The 20,270-nt window shown below is 43.7% G+C and overlaps 1 protein-coding gene across 6 annotated transcripts in view; it reads right to left on the reverse strand.

Annotated features, from left to right (window-relative positions):
• The window catches only part of RAP1GAP2 (RAP1 GTPase activating protein 2), a 293,472-nt gene that overhangs the window by 20,996 nt on the left and 252,206 nt on the right, over positions 1–20,270 (reverse strand). For all 6 annotated transcript variants that reach the window (XM_032215467.1, XM_032215469.1, XM_032215466.1 and 3 more), the window contains 3 exons: positions 19,411–19,497; positions 15,159–15,293; positions 346–483 (listed from right to left, as the gene is read on the reverse strand). In XM_032215467.1, coding sequence (XP_032071358.1) covers positions 346–483; positions 15,159–15,293; positions 19,411–19,497 — 360 coding nt within the window. The remainder of the gene's footprint in view (positions 1–345; positions 484–15,158; positions 15,294–19,410; positions 19,498–20,270) is intronic.

Consider the following 20,270-nt stretch of genomic DNA (forward strand, 5'->3'; position numbering starts at 1 on the left):
TAAGCAGGAGCAGGAGCAAGGACAGTAGCTCACCCCATCAAGCAGCGCTGGGATCTCAAACTGCCAACCTCCTGGTCAACAAGCCCAGCATCTTAACAGCTAGACTATGGAGAGAGGTACCAAAGTGGTACCTATTTATCTACTTGCGTTTGCATGTTTTCAAACTTCTAAGTTGGCAAGAGGTGAGGCAAGTAACAAGAGCTCACCCCACCACGCAGCGCTCGGGTCTCCAACCCAAGCTGTCAGCTTCAGCTGACAAGCTCAGTGTCTTTAACCCCTGAGCCATCAAGTCCCCTTCCTTTCTTTTGAACTGAGCTAAATTGTTCTAAATTGCATGGCACTTACAGAGAAGGTGGTCTTGGTTATTTCAACACTGTTGTGCACAATCCCGCCACTCAAGCTCCCAGGGATTCCTCCAGGCTGGTGCTTCTTTTGGCTTCCAACCATGGTCTCCATGGAGTGGCTGCGGACACGGATCGCTCTCTATGGGATGAAATAAGAGGAAGGTCAAGATCAGGACTGGGGAAGTTTGGACATTATTGTGTTATTTATACCCAAGCACAGCTGGAACAAAGCAGAGTTATCTCTGAATAAGATCCTAAATAAAAGGCACCATTCATATAGAAGAAGGCAGGATTAGGAAAACATTTTTTGGTCTGAAGGAGGCTATGGTTGGATGTTTAGCGATAGCACTTACTTAAATACTGCTTTACAGTGCTTCACAGCCCTCTCTAAGCAGTTTACACAGTCAGCATCTTGCCCCCAACAATATGGGTCCTCATTTTACCCACCACGCAAGGATGCAAAGTTGAGTCAACCTTGAGCCTGGTGGGATTCGATCTGCCAAACTGCTGGCAGCTGGTGATCAGCCGAAGTGGCCTGCAGTATTGCACTCTAACCACTGCACCATGCAGCTCTTGGTTTTTCAACCTAAAATAAGACCTCTCCACACTGTGGAAAAGGAAGGTTTGATCTTAGACCTTCCTCCCTCAAACAGACTCTAAGCTGGAATGTTTCTTTACTCTCACTGGCAGGAGTCCCTCCCCTTCAGTCACCGGCTCCACAACAGTCACCATAATACAGGCTGCATCTACACAATGGTCTTGACCTGGTTATTGAATTAACCCATTCTAGGGGCCTGCACAATATCTTGCACTATAAAGTCCCATATACAGTACTAGCTGGATACCCGTGCTTCGCTACGAAACTGTAAGGAGCCCCAGGCTGCTCCTGAGTGAAGGTAATGGAATGTGAGGCAACTGGTAGTTGGAACAGGGTTCTTTTCAGGTGGGGAGGGGGAGTAGAATGTCTAAACTCCCAGCTTGCAGGCTGGATGAGTCACGTACTGGCCACGCCCACACCCAGTTTAGCGAAGGGGGTAGCATCAGAGCGTGTTACTATAAGGAAGCTGGCAGATAAGAAATACTGATGATGTGATGGTCATTTCAAAAAATCCTTTCTTAGTGAGCACCTAGAAGCCAAGAGGAACATACGTGCCGAATTTCAGGTTTGCAGGCTTTGCAGGTCTGGAGATTTCATGATGAGTGAGTGATATTTGGATTTTTTATATCTAGATTAAGCAAGGTACATCTTTCATTCCTCTTGGACAGAAATGCCTTGAATGGAGCCAGGGGTACAATGGCAAAGTTTTCCAGTGATTTCCAACTTGTCGTGTTTTTAGTTAATGTCTCCCTCCTGTCAATCTCAGTCACTGGTTACAACAGCCATGTGGGATTATTTGGCACAATGCGGAAACTTTGCTATTGTTTTCTTTCCAGTTCAGCTGCAACTTTCATGGCGTCCCAGTGAAGGACTAACCAAATTCTGCTCAGTGCTGGAACCTGTTTGTAGACCAGTTAACTTGAAAGCCTCACAATGCACTTCTGTGATCTACTTCAATTGGCTGCAACGATGCCACGTTAAACTGCTCACTGGACAGCATATGGAAAACTGTCCCTGTGCGTTTCAATGCAGTTAAGCCTAAAGCTGAAAGTGAGAGTGCTCCGAAGCTAAATGCAACAGGGAGAGCAAAGCAAAAAATGTTTGACAAAGATCTGTTGGAACAAAACTTTCTCAAGGTCCCATTTTAAAAGAGAAAGCAGATCAAGTAGAAAAAAGAGTTCCATGAATAAAGACCTATTAGAGAAAAAGCATAAAGAAGGGCCTTCTTTTATTATTGTTTGTTTGTTGTTTGTTTATTGGATTTATATGCCGCCCTTCTCCCAAAGGACTCAGGGTGGTGTACAACATTTAAAAAAAAAAACATATTACAAAAGCAAAAAAAAAATTGATAGAATATCCAAAAAAACAAACCCAATTAAGATTAACAATAACATTTAAAAAATTCGATTAAAATTAACAATAATCAATCCTATATTTTATTTTGTTCAGGCCAGGCTGGCTTGCTGGAAAAGCCAACTTTTTAGGGTGCGTCAGAAGGACCGGAGGTCAGGGATAATACGAAGCTCCGGGGGCAGCTCATTCTAGAGGGAAGGTGCTCTCACAGAGAAGGGTCTCCCCCTGGGGGTCGCTAGCTGACACTGTCTGGCCGACGGCACCCTGAGGAAGCCAACTCTGTGGGATCGCAGTGGACGATGGGAGGCTACCGGTGGCAGTACGTGGTCTCGCAGGTATCCTGGCCCTAAGCCATGGAGCGCTTTAAAGGTCATAATTAGTACCTTGAATCGCACCCGGAAGACAACCGGCAACCAGTGCAGGCCGCCTAAAAGGGGCGCAACATGGGAGCACCTAGGTACTCCCATGATAACCCGCGCAGCCGCATTCTGGACCAGTTGAAGCCTCTTATATAAGAATGCCTAAACAGCCTTGACAGGTACAAAGAACTAGAAGCAAGGGTAGAGTTCAAAAACACGGCAAAATTATTCCATGCAACCTATACAATACAAGAATCTGACCTACTAACAGTCAATGTGAATTGGTATCACATTATCTAAGAGTCAATAGACTTCAAGGGGGGCTGGACTTAGATTTCTCTTGGAGGCCTAGGTGCTGATGAAGCCTTTGGATTCAGCCTGGTCATTTCCTACAAATCTCTTAAGTTTACAAATTTGCTCAGCAATTCATATTGCCTACTCTGACAATTTGTTGTATTTTTCCCAAACTTGCAGTTCCAAAGGTGCTCTTTCAAGAGGCAACTGGACTTTCTGGTTTTTTGCTTCTCACTAAAAGAAGCTTCTTCATCTCATTCCAGTTGCCTCTTGAAAAAGCACCTTTTGGAAAACCATGACCTGGATGACGGAGAATCTCCATAGACATCAACTCTGCGGTCCTTTACATTTTTGTCAGGCCCAAACCCAAAGACGACCCAGCAAAATCCAATCAGGTCCTTTATTTTGCTTACAGCCAATGGACAGAATCTTGCCAGACTAAAGCTATAACCTTCTAACCTACTAGATACAGCATATCCTGAGAGATTCTAGGGTGTGGCTACCTTGAACGTCTTCCCTCCTCCTCCATTCAGCTCGGGGCAGCCCCAGTCTCTTAATCAGGGCCTCTCTCTGGGAAAAATCTGTGTTGCCAAAACTCCCCCACTGCCCCCTCAGGTGCATATTCCATCAGTCTCTCTCACACTCTGCTTTTGCTAGCTTACGTGCTTCTTTGTCTCTTTGATCCATTATCTGGCTTTCTATACAGTAAGGAGGCTTGTATCTTAAGCCAAAAATAAAACCTTATTAAGTGAATCATGTGAATGGTTAAAGAGGTGCTTCAAAAGACGAGCCTTCCAAAGCCAACTAGAGTGGGACTCAAATCCAGTTTCCAAGGACACCTATTTCATAGTTTGAACAAGACACGAATGAATGTGGTGCTGTCTGGTAATCTTCATACTATAAAAAGATTTTTGAGAAGGTAAGCACCTTCAGAAGAACTTCTCTGACAGATCCAATAGGTTCACAATGATAGATGTAGTCCTTCTCATTGATTTAGTTTTTTTCTTTTCTTTTCTTTTTAATTTATTATTATTATTATTATTTTTCTTCTACAACACCTTACAGTCATTATATCAACATTATTATGTCATCATACCTGTACATGTAAATATTATTTCGCTTCTATGTTTATAAACCTTTATACATAGTTCTCTCTCTCTCTCTCTCTCAATCATCTATCTATCATCTAGTTTTTCAGCTTAAATAATTTTATTCTTGTTTTGTAGCCATTTGTACCAATTGTTCCAAATTTCATAATATTCCAACTCTTCTTTGTCTTTTAATTTTAGTGTTAATTTGTTCATCTCTACAATCCAAAAAAATTTGTATCACTAATTCGTCTGAGGGGATATTAGTTTGTTTCCACCATTGGGGAAAATGCTATTCTAGCTGTGGTCAGCAGATGTGTTAATATGTACTTAATTTTCTTTGTATATTTAGTTTTTTTTCAATTATGCATTGTCTGATACACTAGATACTAAAGACATCCTGAGCCAGTCTTAACTCAACCTTAGCAACGTTGACATGTCTAGATGCCATCTTCCAAAATTAATCAGCTAGCATGCTTTAAGATCTGTGAATTTCAACTTCTACCTGGCTGGGAAATTCTGGGAGTTGACTTTTCCACTTCTTAAAGTTCCTGAGGTTGAAGAAGAAGAAAAAACTTCCCCATAGGTCCTGAGAACTTAGAACCGTGATGGCAAACCTATGGCATGTGTGCCCAAAGTGGCACAAGAAGCCCTGTCGTCTGGCACATGCAGCCTTGCCTGTTTGTCTTCCGGGTTTCTCGCATGCATGCGCGCATGACGATCAGCTGTTCTTCACGTGCATAGCAGTGCCAAAAACCGGTGTGCACACAAGCGCCAGCTAGCTGATTGTCAGGTGCGCAGGCACCGTGACCTGTCAAAACCGCGCTCGACTAAGCCGCGCCCGATTAAACTGCGTCGCTGACGTCATCAACAGGGCGACAACAGCCAGCGCGGAGAAAGAAGGGCGCTTTAAATAGCGCTTTGAAAGCAAGCCGATTCAACTTAAGGTAAGGGTTAGCGTTAGGGTTAGCTTTAGGATTAGCTTTAGGGTTAGGTTAAGGGTTAGGGTTAGGGTTAGGTTTAGGGTTAGGTTAAGGGTTAGGGTTAGGTTTAGGGTTAGGTTAAGGGTTAGGATTAGGATTAGGATTAGGTTTAGGGTTAGGTTTAGGGGGGTTAGGTTTAGGGTTAGGTTTAGGGGGGTTAGGTTTAGGGGTTAATTTTAGGTTTAGGGTTTACAGCGTGCTTCTGTCTCCGTGCTGTTTTTGCCCTGTTGATGACGTCAGCGACGCGGTTTAGTCGGGCGTGGTTTAGTCGAGTGCGGTTTTGTGGTGGAACCCGCAGGCACACCAGAACCTGGACTTTTCCGGAGCGTGATACCTTCGTGCGCATGGCAGTTTGCGCCGGCCTGCTGATTGTCGGGCACAGAAGCATGCTAGAACCCAGAGGTTCGGCTTTTCCGGAGCATGGTGTCATTCTGCACAACCTTTTCAACACTGATCTAGAAGGTTAATATTCCAAGCTCTCAAATTTTCACCAGAAACCGACTCTGATAATTATTATAATAGAAGGGAGTATTTACAGTTCTGGTTTGAACTGTGGAATCCTTGATGCTGTGTGAGCATGGCTGTTTGCTTGCATAGCCGAACTAGGTAACATATCAGTGTGTGGAGTGTGTTCCCTGTTTATACTGTGTTTTCCCAAAAATAAGACCAGGTCTTATATTAATGTTTGCTCCCAAAGATGCACTGGGGCTTATTTTCAGGGAAATATGGCACTCAATGCATCCATCTGGCTAACAATCTCATCTGGGGCTTATTTTGGAGGTTAGGGCTTATATTGAGAACATCCTGAAAATCATGCTAGAGCTTATTTTCCAGTTGGGTCTTGTTTTGGGGGAAACACGGCATATAGCAGCTTGCCCTGCCAGTGTTAGTGGGAGTGTCATTTTCTCCTTGATAGTTCCTTGATTGTTTTCTGCTTGATTGTTTGTCTGGTTGCGTATCTGGATGTTGGCTATTGGAAATGAAGTATTGGTAGTCCTGGACTTACGACCAAAATACAGTCCAAAATTTCTATTGCTAACCAAGGCAGTTAAGTGAGTTTTGTCCCATTTTATCACCAGTTTTGCCACAGTTGTTAAGTCCCTCATGCAAATCTGGCTTCTCCCATTGCTTTGCTTGCAGATGGTGATCACATGACCCCAGGAGGGTGCAACTCTCATGAATACCTGCTGGTTGCCAAGTACCGAAACGAATGTGAATTCCTCTCATTCACATTCAGCAAAGGCCTGGCAGACAGTCTTTCAAAGGAATATTTATGATTACAGACCTTATCTATCTTGGAAAGCTGCCACGTAAATATTTTCCAAATGAGGTGCTGTGCAAGGAAAGACTGGGCACAGAGTGTCTGAGATTCACGGACAGATCTTTACACTCCTGAAATAAATCTAACGACCGAACCAACGAATTGCTTCCTGCAAAAGTCCCCTCCCCTTTCGCTCCTCTTTTATTTCCTATGGGAGGGGCCAATCACTTCCACTTGTGACTTTACTCCCAAGTCTACCCTGATATCTGAGTTCTTTTCTTCTGGCAGCTCTGCGCATGCGCACACTGGGAATAGGCTCCAACTGTTCCTCTGCCTTTCTTCTGTCTAGCTCCAAAGGCACCTGATCACTGCCAGACAGCCTTGACCCCGTCTCTGCCTCTGATGTAGAGCCCTCATCCAAGCCTTCCTCAGCCCTCAGGACTGGCCAATGCTCCTCTCCAACCTCCTCACTGGCCAACTCTATTGCCAGCTCCACTGGCTGCTGGTGGGCCCCAACACTACCAAACCAATGGTTGTAAGTCAAGAACTACCATTTTCCGGTATTTTCATTTCCTTCTTAACTTTTTGTTTTGAATGGTTTATAAACATGGTTTACTGCCACATGTCTATTGATGTCTGATTTGTCTGAATGCCAAGCTTCCAGGAATTCCCTATAACTTTGGATTTGGCTTCGACTAGAATGCTCACAGTTTCCCAGTTGAATTTATAGTTGAATCAGTCCACGTGTTATGAGATGAAGGCGTATTCATCGTGTGTTCTGATTACAGAAGGGCAATCAGAGGGCATCCATGAACTGCAGAGCACATCCATGAACCCCAAATGGCGGCCAGAAGACATCATGAAAACTTCTTAAATACACAATACATGGACAGATGGAGATGGAACTGTTGAATGTATCTATCTAAGCATGTTACCAAACTTGGGCCAACAGGTTGCAAGTACAGAAGAGTTCCATACATGTCCACTGGGTCTTTCTGAATGTGGGACTACTGTTCTTCTCAAATAGCACTTCATAAATCACCAGGGAAATAGGTGTGGGGAAGGTGTTGCAATAATTATGGAGCTACTATTTCCTGCTTCATCCATATGTCTTCTCTAGAGCCGAGGTGGCGCAGTGGTTAAATGCAGCACTGCAGGCTACTTCAGCTGACTGCAGTTCTGCAGTTCGGCTGTTCAAATCTCACAGGCTCGGGGTTGACTCAGCCTTCCATCCTTCCGAGGTGGGTAAAATGAGGACCCGGATTATTGTTGGGGGCAATATGCTGACTCTGTAAACTGCTTAGAGAGGGCTGAAAGCCCTATGAAGCGGTATATAAGTCTAACTGCTATTGCTAACTGCTATTCTCTATGCTTATGACCTGTCAGTTGAGCTAAAGCATATGTAGAAAACGTAAGCGGAAGGCAGTGATTTATATGGAGTAAGCTCCATAATCAACTGGAGCTTCATGAAACAACAATGCAGGCAAAGAGCAACTACACCTAGGTAGGTTGTAGTAGGTTCTGTATTAAGTAGGTTCTGTATTAAGCCCAATGACACCGTATCTCACCACAAATTTTAAAAAAAGTGATCTCATTAGCTCAACAAGACTCCTGAGTGTTCAATAGCCTCACCTTCCAAACTTGAGTCACTTCTTGTGCAGATCAAGGTTTGGGATTACATGACATCTAGGTTTTTTAAAATAATCTTTTTATTAAAAGTTTTAGTTACAACAGTAAAAGATAAGACAAGCTTAAGAAAAAAAGAGTGCAAAAAAGGGAGTCCCCCTCCCCCCAAAAAGCAACTTCCCACCCTCATTGCAACTAGTATAAACAATTCCATACTTTGTTCACTTCCTCTGAACCTAACAAATTTAAAACTCATCCCATGATAACTGATCTCTTTTAACTGTAGGCAAAAACGAACAGGTAACATCTTCTCCAATCCACTTGCTATCAAAAAAATCCAAATCTAACATAATAAAACTAATTCATCGTCATCATTTTAAAATCAATTCATCATCATCATTGCCTCCAGAAGTTGTGAATGTTCCAACACCAGAAAGTTTGAAGAAGAGATTGGATAACCATTTGACTGAAGTGCTGTAGGGTTTCCTGCCTAAGCAGGAACTTGGACTAGAAGACTTCCAAGCTCTCTTCCAACTCCGTTATTCTATTTTAAATTTAGCCATTGTCTATCCACTGCAGGATGAAGGCCTCTTCCATTTGTTTCCAACCAATACAGTCCTGAGCTTTCTTTTGCCAATTGGGCCCACAATACTTGCTGATGTAGTCTTCCCACCTTGTTTTAGGTCTCTTCCGTGGACACTTCTTATCAAATGGGATACATTTTATGACTCCCTTGGTCTACTTGCCATTAGTTCTTCTTGCTATGTGAACAGCCCATTTCCATTTCAATTATTTTACTCTCTTCATATTACTTGTTTCTTTTCAATGATATCATTCATGATATCATTCATACTCTCATTTGTTCTCTAATGCATGTGCACATGCAATAGAAAATTAATTAATATACAGTATATATAAAGCAGATCTCAACTCATAGGTGTAAGCAAAACTCTATTTAACAGGCATAAAGTGGAGCCAGTATCCCAGTATAAACAAAAGATAAAATTTTATATCACAAAGAAGAACCAATTCTCCTTTAAAAAAAACCACACAGATATCTCTTACTTCTAGAGTAACTGTAGGGACTTATAGACCATGTTAATTATAAACAAATCCAGTTGTAGCAATTATAAAGCAATCCTAATATCCTAATATAATGCAAAAAATCTAAAATTTAAAATAACAAAGAGGGATAATTTTGCCTTTAAAAAGAAGAAGTTTACAAAACTTCCTTATACAAAGCCAGTTTAAAAAGAGTGCAGAGAAGAGCAAGAAAGATGATTAGAGGACTGAAGGCTAAAACATATGAAGAACGGTTGCAGGAACCAAGTATGTCTACTTTAATGAAAAGAAGGACTAGGGGAGACATGATAGCAGTCTTCCAATATCTCAGGGGCTGCCACAAAGAGGAGGGAGTCAAACTATTCCCCAAAGCACCTGAGGGTAGAACAAGAAGCAATGGGTGAAAACTAATCAAGGAGAGAAGCAACTTAGAACTAAGGAGAAATTTCCTGACAGTTATATCAATTAATCAGTGGAACAACTTGCCTCCAGAAGTTGTGAATGCTCCAACACTGGAAGTTTCAAGAAGATGTTGGATAACCATTTGTCTGAAATGCTGAAATGGTGTAGGGTTTCCTGCCTAGGTGGAGGGTTGGACTAGAAGACCTTCAAGGTCCCTTCCAACTCTGTTATTCTCTTCTATTCTAAAGTTGTAGAGGAAAAAGCTAAAATGCCATATTCAGTGAATCAAATAAACAACATTTTTCCACTCCAGGTACCAGCAAATCCAGAAAGAACCACCACAAATTGGCAACATTTTAACCTCAGTCAAATAAACCAACTTTGTATTCTTTATTTAAGGTTTAAAAAATCTTTCTTTTTAGTCCATTCAGATGGTTGTTAATCCTTGACACATTTTTTCAATGCTTTAAACAGCCTCTTTTGTTCGTCCAGTAAAAAGAAATTGTTCCAGTTGCTCTCTGATCTTATTTTATGTCCTCCTTCATTTTTAAAGCCTGCATCCCATTTTTTATTTATATCGGATGACATATTCTCATTCAAATGTTCGTGTTTTCTCGGGTAGATTTTGTTGCATATCTGTTTCTGTACATCTTTTGGGAACAGACTGTTTCCAAGAAGATGCAACATGATTGATATAATTGGTTCAAAGTCCTGGCACAATTCCCAATGCAGTTCATCAAAGATATCTTTGATAGCCATAAGAAGTTACTTGTCTTGTTATGTCTCCAATATAAGACATGGTTTTTCTTTCACGGAAGCATGAATGTGTTCTTTTAAGAATGTCAATGTCTTAATATTCAAAATCCAAAATCTGACATTTTTTAAACCACTAATCCGTTTAAAACTTTGTGTAGCCAAAGCCTTTTGTTTTTTGCTGTAATTATTAAGAATGATAAAAGATACATCCTTTTCTTATATGAAGGATCAAAGGCACTCATCCAATGCTTGCAATCTTGTCACTTTGTGGGTGTTTTAACTTCTTTGGGTAGCCAAAGCCTTGCCTTGTTTTTTGTTATAATTATTAAAAATGATAAAAGATACATCCTTTTCTTATATTAAGGATCAAAGGCACCCATCCAAAGTTTAAAATCTTGTCACTTTGTAGGTGTTTTAACTTCTTTGAAACAGTTCATAGGCAATTTCCGAAAGAGAGGAACAAAGTTAGGATCCTTTAAAAAGGCTCTGTTTGCGGTTGGAGCGATTGTGGTGAATTCCCTCATCTTCCAATTCTCCCTCCCTCTGGAGTCTTCTTACGAGAAGCTAACTGAAGATATCAGCTTGGTTGATCTCACATGCTCTCTTTGTCCACAGAGAGTTGAAGCAGCTGATCTGCTCATCAGCTCTCTGTTTGTGGCTGGAAATATCGTCTCCACTTTTCATGGAGCTGTCTTCCATCTGCCATCTTCTCCAGGAATCTCCCTGGCATCGAGTTGTTAAGAGTGGTTATGCCCACTGTGTTCTGCTTGAAGACTGTGTGAGCATTGGGTATTCTTTGGCAGGAATTAGGGGACAAGAAGATGGAACTGGGGGGTGAGAGATATCAAAGATCCCAACTGAACAGACTGAGCAGAGTGACCCATAAGTAGCCCATGAAATACAACAAGGTCAGCTTAACATATTTTTAAGCCCACAAAGTAATGGCTTGCTACCCTTTCAGTGAATGGAATAAGCAGAGTGTTAGGCCTCCAGCGATATTTTCTTTTGGATCTTTGGCCTGTTACCTAGCTGAGGGATCCAGCATTCTCCAAAGATGCCTCTGTGGTCATGTGGCCAGCATGACTATATGCCAAGGAGCACAGAAACCTTCCCACCGAAGTGGTATTCAAGTGGCACCTATTTATCTACTCACATTTGCATGCTTTCGAACTGCTTCCAGTCAACAAGCTCAGCATCTTAACTGCTAAGATACCGCTCCCTTCTGTTACCACCATACAAATATCTTTCCATATTCTTTGGGCCAGCAACTGACAGGCCCTTGACTGGATTCCACATTGGACCAATCCTAATAAATCCAAGATCGTGCTGTTTCTCACCATTCTGCTCCCACTAACAACGGCGGCGGGGAAAAGGGAGGAATGAAAATCCTAACTCAGTAAACACTAACAAATTATATGTTGCTTTTTCTCATATACCTGGGTAAAGTGCTGCAACATTTTCTGCTTTTGTTGCTGTTGAGTTACTAAGTTGTTTCTGACTTTTCATGGCTCCATGGACCACAGCAAGCCATGCTCCTCTGTCCCCCAATGCCCAAACTCATGTGGATTGCGTGACTATCTAACCATCCCGTCCTCTGCCATCCCCTTCTCCTTTTACCTTCCATCTTTCCCAACATCAGGGTCTTTTCCAATCAGTCGTCTCTTCTCATTAGGTGGCCAAAGTATTTGAGCTTCAGCTTCAGGATCTGGCCTTCCAAAGAACATCCAGGGTTGATTTCCTTTAGGATTGACTAGTGTGATCTCCTTGCAGTCCAAGAGTTTTCAACACCACCAGAATTCAAGGGTGCACATTCCCTTTGCTTACTTCTCTTAATTAGCTAGTGGGCAACCCATGGTTTCCAGGCCACAAGCACGCTTATCTATCTCCATTTCTGTCACACTGGGAGTCCTTTCCCATCCCTTCCCCAGTATTTGGTAGCAGTATTAGCCAACCTGCAGCACTCTTGAGCCAAACTAAGAATAATAGAATGATAACGGAGTTGGAAGCAACCTTGGAGGTCTTCTAGTCCAACCCCCTGCTCAGGCAGGAAACCCTACACCACTACAGACAAATGATTGTCCAACGTCTTCTTAAAAACTTCCGGGGTTGGAGCATTCACAACTTCTGGAAGCAAATTGTTCCACTGATTAATTGTTCTAACTGTCAGGAAATTACTCCTGAGTTCTAAGTTGCTTCTCTCTTTGATTAGTTTCCACCCATTGCTTCTCGTCCTGCCCTCAGGTGCTTTGGAGAATAGCTTGATCCCAGGGATGAGATTCAAAAATGTTAGCAACCAGTTCTCTGCCCGGTTGCTGGGTGGGCGTGGCCTACTCGGCTTCCTGCACCATGGTGGGGGCGGCGCATTTTGGCCCTCCCCAGGCTCTGGAGGTTTTCCTTGAGCCTCTCAGAGGGGAAAAATCGCCTCCCCCAGGTACCAGGGGTCCATTTCCAGACTTCCAGAACTTCCAGGAGCCTCATTTTTCATCCTACCAGAGCCTCCAGCTGACCCTGCACTTACCTGGTATCCAAACATGGCACCTAGAGACTCCAGGGAGTGGAGGGGTGGGCGGGGCCAGCCAGTGCTTGCAACTACCGGTTCAGCAAACCAGATGTAAAATTAGCATCCGGTTTCCCCGAACCAGCCCGAACCAGCTCAATCCCCTGGTTGACCCCCCTCTTCTTTGTGGCAACCCCTGAGATATTGGAACACTGCTATCATGTCTCCCTAGTCCTTCTTTTCATTAAACTAGACATCCCCAGTTCCTGCAACCGTTCTTCATATGTTTTAGCCTCCAGTCCCTAATCATCTTTGTTGCTCTTCTCTGCACTCTTTCTAGATCTCCACATCTTTTCTACATTTTGGCGATGTAAGGACCAAAATAGTTCAAATGCTTCTAAGCAAAATGCACCCTCGGCCATCTTCTTGGAAACCAAATCCATTTTAAAAAATGACAAACCAAACCCTCTGAAAAAAATCTAATGGGAAAAAAAGGCTACCCTCCCGTTTGATCAAATGGAAAAGGATTTTGATCTTTTTTTTTTAATCCCCCAGACTGTGACAGTGTTAAGAAAGCAAAAAAGAACATCTGTGATTTCTTGTTGCATTTTGGAGGCAGCAACTCCAATCTCTTTTCCTTTTTTTTCTCCCCATTTCCTTTCTCCACTTACTCAGGCAACACACTGAGAAGTAAATAAGCTATTAAGCAGACCAACAAGGCTGTCCAAAGGTACAAGGGCAGCTGCACCATTTTTCTGGCTGTTGTTTTCCGCCTCAGCCCTGGGATCTCCTGCAATGCCAGAAGAGTGAAAAAAGAAGAAGTCCAATTCCATTTAACATCAGAAGCAAGGGGGAAAAAAATACTAAGCCTTTGGACCTTAGCTTATGCTTCTGACAAGCAGCAGAGGTGGGCTACTGCCAGGACGGCCATACCGGTAGTGGCCGGGAGCAGCTGAGAGCATATCGGTACCAGAGGTGGGTTCCTACCAGTTCGCACCTATTTGGTAGAACCGGTTTGTCAAATCTACCAAACCGGTTAGAAGAGGTTCCACCAGTGGACCCGGAAAGCAGGCCACACCTACAGAAGAGGTTCCAAATTTTTTTTGAAACCCACCACTGGTCCTTGGATATGATTATTCTACACTATCATGCTCATATTTATAAAACTCAGTGCCTCTGTGAAAGGTAAGATGACTACTGCGTTTGTGGTGCAATCAGAACATTGCAGGTGTTGAAGTTGTTTTAACGCAAACCAAAGATGCCTTTTAAAAAAGAAGTTTACATCATATTCCTATGCATGCCAGTGCTGTGTGTGAGGTAATTTAAGGTGGTTCTGACAAGTGTCGTCGGCATCTTCATATCCGGTCACATGGGCAGCAAGCCACTCCCATCCAGTCACATGGGTGGCAAGCCACTCCCACAAAGAAGGCCACACCCACAGAGTAGGTTCGAACAATTTTTGAAACCCACCACTGATTGGTACGGTGGCTCGTTTGGTCCACCCACCCGCCCGCGCTCTATAGCTGCCTTTACGGCAAATGGCAAAGTGCCCATGTGCGCACAAGCGTGCGGTGCCTGTGCGAGCCGCAATAAGCAGCTGATTGTCGCAGGGGTGGTGGATTGCGCATGTGAGCACAGCGCACATCAGGCGCATGCACAGCGCACGTCCGGCACGTGCACGAACAGACTGCGATCAGCATACCAGTAGCGACGGTAAAAGCAAACCCACCACTGACAAGCAGCATTGGGTGATGGGCAATGACTGGTGGAAGGACGCTATGTATTGAAAGAGGCTATCCTAAAGGGGCCCTTTCAAGAGGCAAGTGGGCTTTCTTTGTTCTTCCTTGAGCAGGTTTTGCTTCTCATCCAAGAAGCTTCTCCAGTTCTGATTAGGTGGGGGGAATGGAAGGATTTATACTCCTTGCAGACAGCTGGTCATTTGCATTCTTTTAGGGAGTCATCAAGGCCATTTGTCAGTTTTTCTGTGTCACCTGAGCAGTGCAAATGGGTGCGGAGCCTTCTAGCAACTGCTGAAAGGGTGTTGTAGGCTGATAATGTTGTATCTCTCCCTCTCTGTTGAGAGAGGGGAAAGGATATGATACTACCTATCTCCGGTTTGCAACACAGTCCTCTCAGCAATTCCAAGAAGTCTCCACACCCATTTGCACTAGTCAGCTGACCCTGAGGACAGAGATAAACCTCCAAGTGCTTCAGTGACCCTCTAAAAGGATGCAAATGACCAGCTGTCTGCAAGTAATATAAATCCTTCCCTTTCCCACCATCCAGTCAGAGCTGAAGAAGCTTCTTGGATGAGAAGCGAGGCATCTTCAAAGAAAAGCCAGAAAGTCCAGTTGAGTCTTGAAAAAAGCACTTTCAGGACAACCATGACCAGGATGACTTGAGACATTGAAAGAAGCTAGCAGTCAAAATGTCACTGGTATTTAATTGGGGGCATTTTGCAGTCAAAACTATGCCTCCGCTTCTCTACATTCAAAAAGTCAAGAGTTTTTCTTTTTCCTTTTTTTTTTAAATTACCTTAAATGATTCCAAGAATCCGCCATGCCCACCATTCTCCAGCTTGTCTTCCTCGGATCCTAGGCCCAGCATCAGCTGCGTGTGGATGTGGAGTTCATCGTGTAAGTTGTCCAACAAGGCAGCCCGTGTCCGATCCTAGAAACAACATTTATGGGGTATGAAAATGGCCTTGCAGCTCTGATGTAGGCTAAAAAGGGGCTGGGTCACTTTTTTCTCAGCCTTGGTAACTTGAAGGTGTGTGGACTTCAACTTCCAGAATTCCCATGCTGGCTGGGGAATTCTGGGAGTTGAAGTCCACACACCTTCCAGTTAACGAGGTTGAGGAACACTAATCTGTGGAATCACTATTTACGGTGTTTTATGATGTTTTGCCCAAATCCAGCATTTACTTCCACTTTTTGGCACAAACTGCCCCAAAGCGAACAATTGGTTCACTTAACGACCACAGTGTTTCATTAATGATTTTTAAAATGTCATAAAATCGGGTCACTTATATAGGTGACCCATTTTACAAGCGTCATGACATACAACCATAATGGGCAGGCTCCATTATGGTCATAAGTCGAGGACTAACCTGTAGTGATGGGTTGGGTGCCTGGCTTTCCTTATTTTTATTTCATTTTGTTCTTTTCCCCTTATTGATTTTATTGTTTGTCTTTTTCACACCAATATCCCACACCCAGAGTTGTGTGTGCTACTATGGGTGGCTTTATACATCTTTTAAATAAATAAAAATAGTATATGTACGATGTTGCAACACATGTCCCAAAGGTGCAAAGGGAAGGGAGGGAGGGAGGAGGACAGGGAAGGAGGGGTGAAGGAAGGAAGGGAGAGAGGGAAGGAGGGAGGAGTGGGCGGAAGAAAGGGAAAAAGGGAGGGAGGGAGGGAGGAAGGAAGGAAGGAAGGAGGTGGAAGGAGAGAAGGAGGAGCAAGAGATGAATCATTTGACCCCTTTAAATTCTTAATAACTTCCTTCTCTCATCCAAACAAAACTTTAGGAGACCCTATACCCATGATGGTGAACCTATGGCATGCGTGCCACAGGTGGCACGCGGAACCATTTATTAGGGCATGCGAGGCGTTGTCCTGTCAGCCAGCTGATTTTGGCCTTCTTTTAAGGCCGTTTTTCGCCCTCCGGAGGCTTCCTTGAAAACCAGAAGTCACTGTTCCTGAACTTCCGGGTTGCCTGTAGGGCCATTTTTTGCCCTCCGGTGGATTCAGGGAAGCTCCTAAAGCCTCTGGAGAGCCTCGGGGGGGGGGGGAGGGTGTTTTCGCCCTCCCCAGGCTCCTAGAAAGCCTCTGGAGCTTGGGGCGGGTGAAAGAAGTGAGTCAAAAGCAGGGTAGCTATCCCTTCCCTATACCATTCCAGACAAATGATTGTCCAATCTCCTCTTGAAAACTTCCAATGGTGGAACATCCACAACTTCCAGAGATAAGCCGTTCCACTGATTAATTGGATCATCATATGTCTGAAATGAAATGCCTGAGCAGGGGGTTGGACTAGAAGACCTACAAGGTCCCTTCCAACTCTGTTATTCTATTCTATTCTTGACCAGTTTCCTACATAGAACAAAGAATAATAGGGTGGGAAGGGACCTTGGAGGTCTTCTATTCCAACCCTTTGCTCAGGTGCGAAGCTTATACTATAAGGATGCAATATGCTTTTTGTCCTCTGCCTCCTTTTGACCCCCTTTGTAATGAAGCTGCTCTTTCTTTCCTTTTCTTTCAGTTTTTGACGTGGTCACAGCTTCTGTGGGATGTCTGGTTCACCTGGGAGATTTGAGCGGTAATAGAGATCAGCTCTCGCAAATTAATTTTTTTTTTAAAAAAAAGGAAGCGCATGCATGCCTGAGGAAGCTGAATATTCGCAAATGCGGCTCCGCTTTAATTGGCTTTAAGATAAATTTCCCTTCAAGTTGAGCTCAACCCCAGATGACTTCATAGAGATGGCCATGTTGTTTTCTCAGCAGGAAGCCTGTAATTAATAGAGCTGTGAGCTCTGATCTATTGATTAAACAAGATTTAATCCGCCCAAAGACTTCTGCGTGAGTCAGCAGGAGATGCTTTTGATCACAGAAAGCCATTTCAACGGGGGGGGGGGGGGAGGGGAGCTGGGAAGGCAATCCCTCCTGTTGTGCTACAGCAGGGGAAAGGGCTACAGTTGCCCACCCTTGCGTTGTAGTGTTCGTTTCACAGCGGTGTGCCTCAGATTGCCAGAATTCCTGGATCAAACAATTCCAATGACATGCGGCAAACTTCGCACAAACAACTTTTCACACGAAGGCGTTTCTTATTACAAACAATTGCATGGTATACCAGTACAGTCTAGGCCGGTGACAGCAAACCTGTTCGGCACCAAATGGTCACACGGAAACGTCACGCACGCATGCACGATGCACACCGGTTTTCGACACTGCTGCGCGCACAAAGGATAGCTAATTGTCGTCCACACATGCGGGCCAGAAACCCAGAAGGCCACTCATGCTGGGTGACCTGGCTTCACACAATTCTTTGGGCACATGTGCCATTCATTCGCCATCACGGGTCTAGGTGTTGGGTAGCACTGTGGAGAACCCAGGGTGGGTGCATGCTCAGCTATGGAAATTCTCTGATCTTGGGCTAGTCACGATCTCTTAGCCCAACATACATTAGGATGGGGGACAGGAGAAGGGACTAATAGATACACTGAAATGAGTTCCTGGAGGAAAAACAGATCTAAATCTAAGAAACAAATTGAAGTTTTGTTTGGGTGAGAGAGGGAAGTTATTGAGAATATGAAGTAGTCAAATGATTACTGGGACATGGCTTTAATGTAAAAAGTTTTAAAAGTCTGTTTGGAATCTCTACAAACATTTCATTCTAGAGATGCTCCAATGTCGTCAAACATAGACAATAAGATGACTGCCTCATACGCCTTGAGATAATTCTGAACTCTGAATTAAATCTTCTTACTACAATGAGAAACTCATTTGTTGATAATAGATTGCTGTTCACTTCACTCTCCTTCCACCCTCATTCCTTTCTTTCCCCCTCTTTCCTTTTCTTCCTCCCTCTCTTCCCTTTCCTTCCTTCTTTCTTTCTTTCTTTCTTTCTTTCCTTCCTTCCTTCCTTCCATTAATCCCTGCCTGCCTGCCTGCCTGCATTTTTTCTTTGCAGGAATGACTGCCCTCAGCAGCCCTTCCTGAAAGAACTTGAGACCACAAGAAGTTGCATAAATGCATAGGCATCCCACAAAGTGACACTCTCTGATGCCAAGGCTACACAACAGAGGCTTTTGGCTATTCTAAGCCAGGGGTCTCCTAAAATGCCTTTCCATAAAGATTAACGGAGCAATCTGTTTCTGGGCCATTCAGCGTTGTATGGTTCAGTCTAAGATTATTTCATCAGACGTCTAATATATACATATGGTGTTTCCCCGAAAATAATAATAGTATTATTTTAGCGCTTGGCCTTATTTCGGGGATCAAAAGATAATAAGACCAGAGAGGTCTTATTATTTTTGAGGTGCAAGAAGCGCCGAGCGTGGTCATGGCTGCTGCTGTGTTGCACATCGCTAGGCCTGCCTCTCTTCGTGTGGCGGCCATTAGCGTGACCGAAGGGGTGCGGTGGCTAGGGTTGTGGTAAAAGTGTGTGGGGTTCGTGGGGCATGTTCCCCCTCCCTTCCCCCCCCCCCCTCCAGCCTGACCTCCACACCTCATTTTGTTTGTGTGGCAAGCAACCAAAGGAAATGGCAGGTACCGGCTGCCGATGCATTTAAATATTTTTGGGGAGGGCTTATTTAGTGGATGCGCTCAAAAGCCCAATTGGGCTTATTATCTGGGGAGGTCTTATTTTCAGGGGAACAGGGTACGTATTCACAAACACCTTTTAATCTATTTTTCAATACATGTTTTAAAGGTATTGGAAATACATCTCTACGCTTCGTTTGTCCAAATTCCATACGTATATACACTTGCATTTTTTTTCCTAACCTGGAACTCTGTTGCAAAATACAGAGAGATGCAAGAATTGAAGCACTAGATTTTTCATCAATACCATGATGCAGGAATTGTGAAATTACTTCACGAAGCTGCAGAATTCATAATAAGCCTCTCTTGTCCTGGTATTACAAGGACTCTCTTGTCCTGGTATTTGGCTTCAAAGGGTCCCTTTAAAACGTGACTGCTAGTCTCCGATATCCCAAAGCAAAATGGATTTGGGCTGAGCAGGTTGTCCTATTTACCTGCTCAGGGGAAACCTCATTTTTCCTTACCTCAAGCTTGGCAAACTTGTCTGATTTGCAGCAGGCATTTTCTGCGTTGATCAGCTTTGTGAGAAGAAACTCTCGGAATTCTGCATTCTAAAATATGAAAAAAGCAGGTTAGCTTTCTAATGACCCAGTTCATTGGGTGCGACTTCAGGGAATCATCAACACATCTTCCAAAAAAAAAGATGTGGAGACTCTAGAAAGAGTGCAGAGAAGAGCAACCAGGATGATTTGGGGACTGGATGCTAAAACAGCTGCCAAAAAAGCCAACACAGTTCTAGGCTGCATAAACAGAGGGATAGAATCAAGATCACGTGAAGTGAACCACTTTATAATGCCTTGGTAAGGCCACACTTGGAATACTGCATTCAGTTTTGGTCACCACGATGTAGAAAAGATGCTGAGACTCTAGAAGGGGTGCAGAGAAGAGCAACAAAGATGATGAGGGCACTGGAGGCTAAAACATATGAAGAACGGTTGCAGGAACTGGGTATGTCTAGTTTAATGAAAAGAAGGACCAGGGGAGACATGATAGCAGTCTTCCAGTATCTCAGGGGCTGCCACCACAAAGAGGAGGGAGTCAAACTATTCTCCAAAGCACCTGAGGGTAGAACAAGAAGCAATGGGTGGAAACTAATCAAGGAGAGAAGCAACCTAGAACTAAGGAAGAATCCTGACAGTTAGAACAATTAATCAGTGGAAGAACTTGCTTCCAGAAGTTGTGAATGCTCCAACACTGGAAGTTTTTAAGAAGAGATTGGACAACCATTTGTCTAGAATGGTATGGGGTCTCCTGCCCGAGTAAGGGGGCTGGATTAGAAGACCTCCAAGGTCCCTTCTAACTGTTTTAATCTATTATATTCTAT

This window comes from Thamnophis elegans, chromosome 4, assembly GCF_009769535.1.
Source record: "Thamnophis elegans isolate rThaEle1 chromosome 4, rThaEle1.pri, whole genome shotgun sequence".
Lineage (NCBI taxonomy): Eukaryota > Metazoa > Chordata > Lepidosauria > Squamata > Colubridae > Thamnophis > Thamnophis elegans.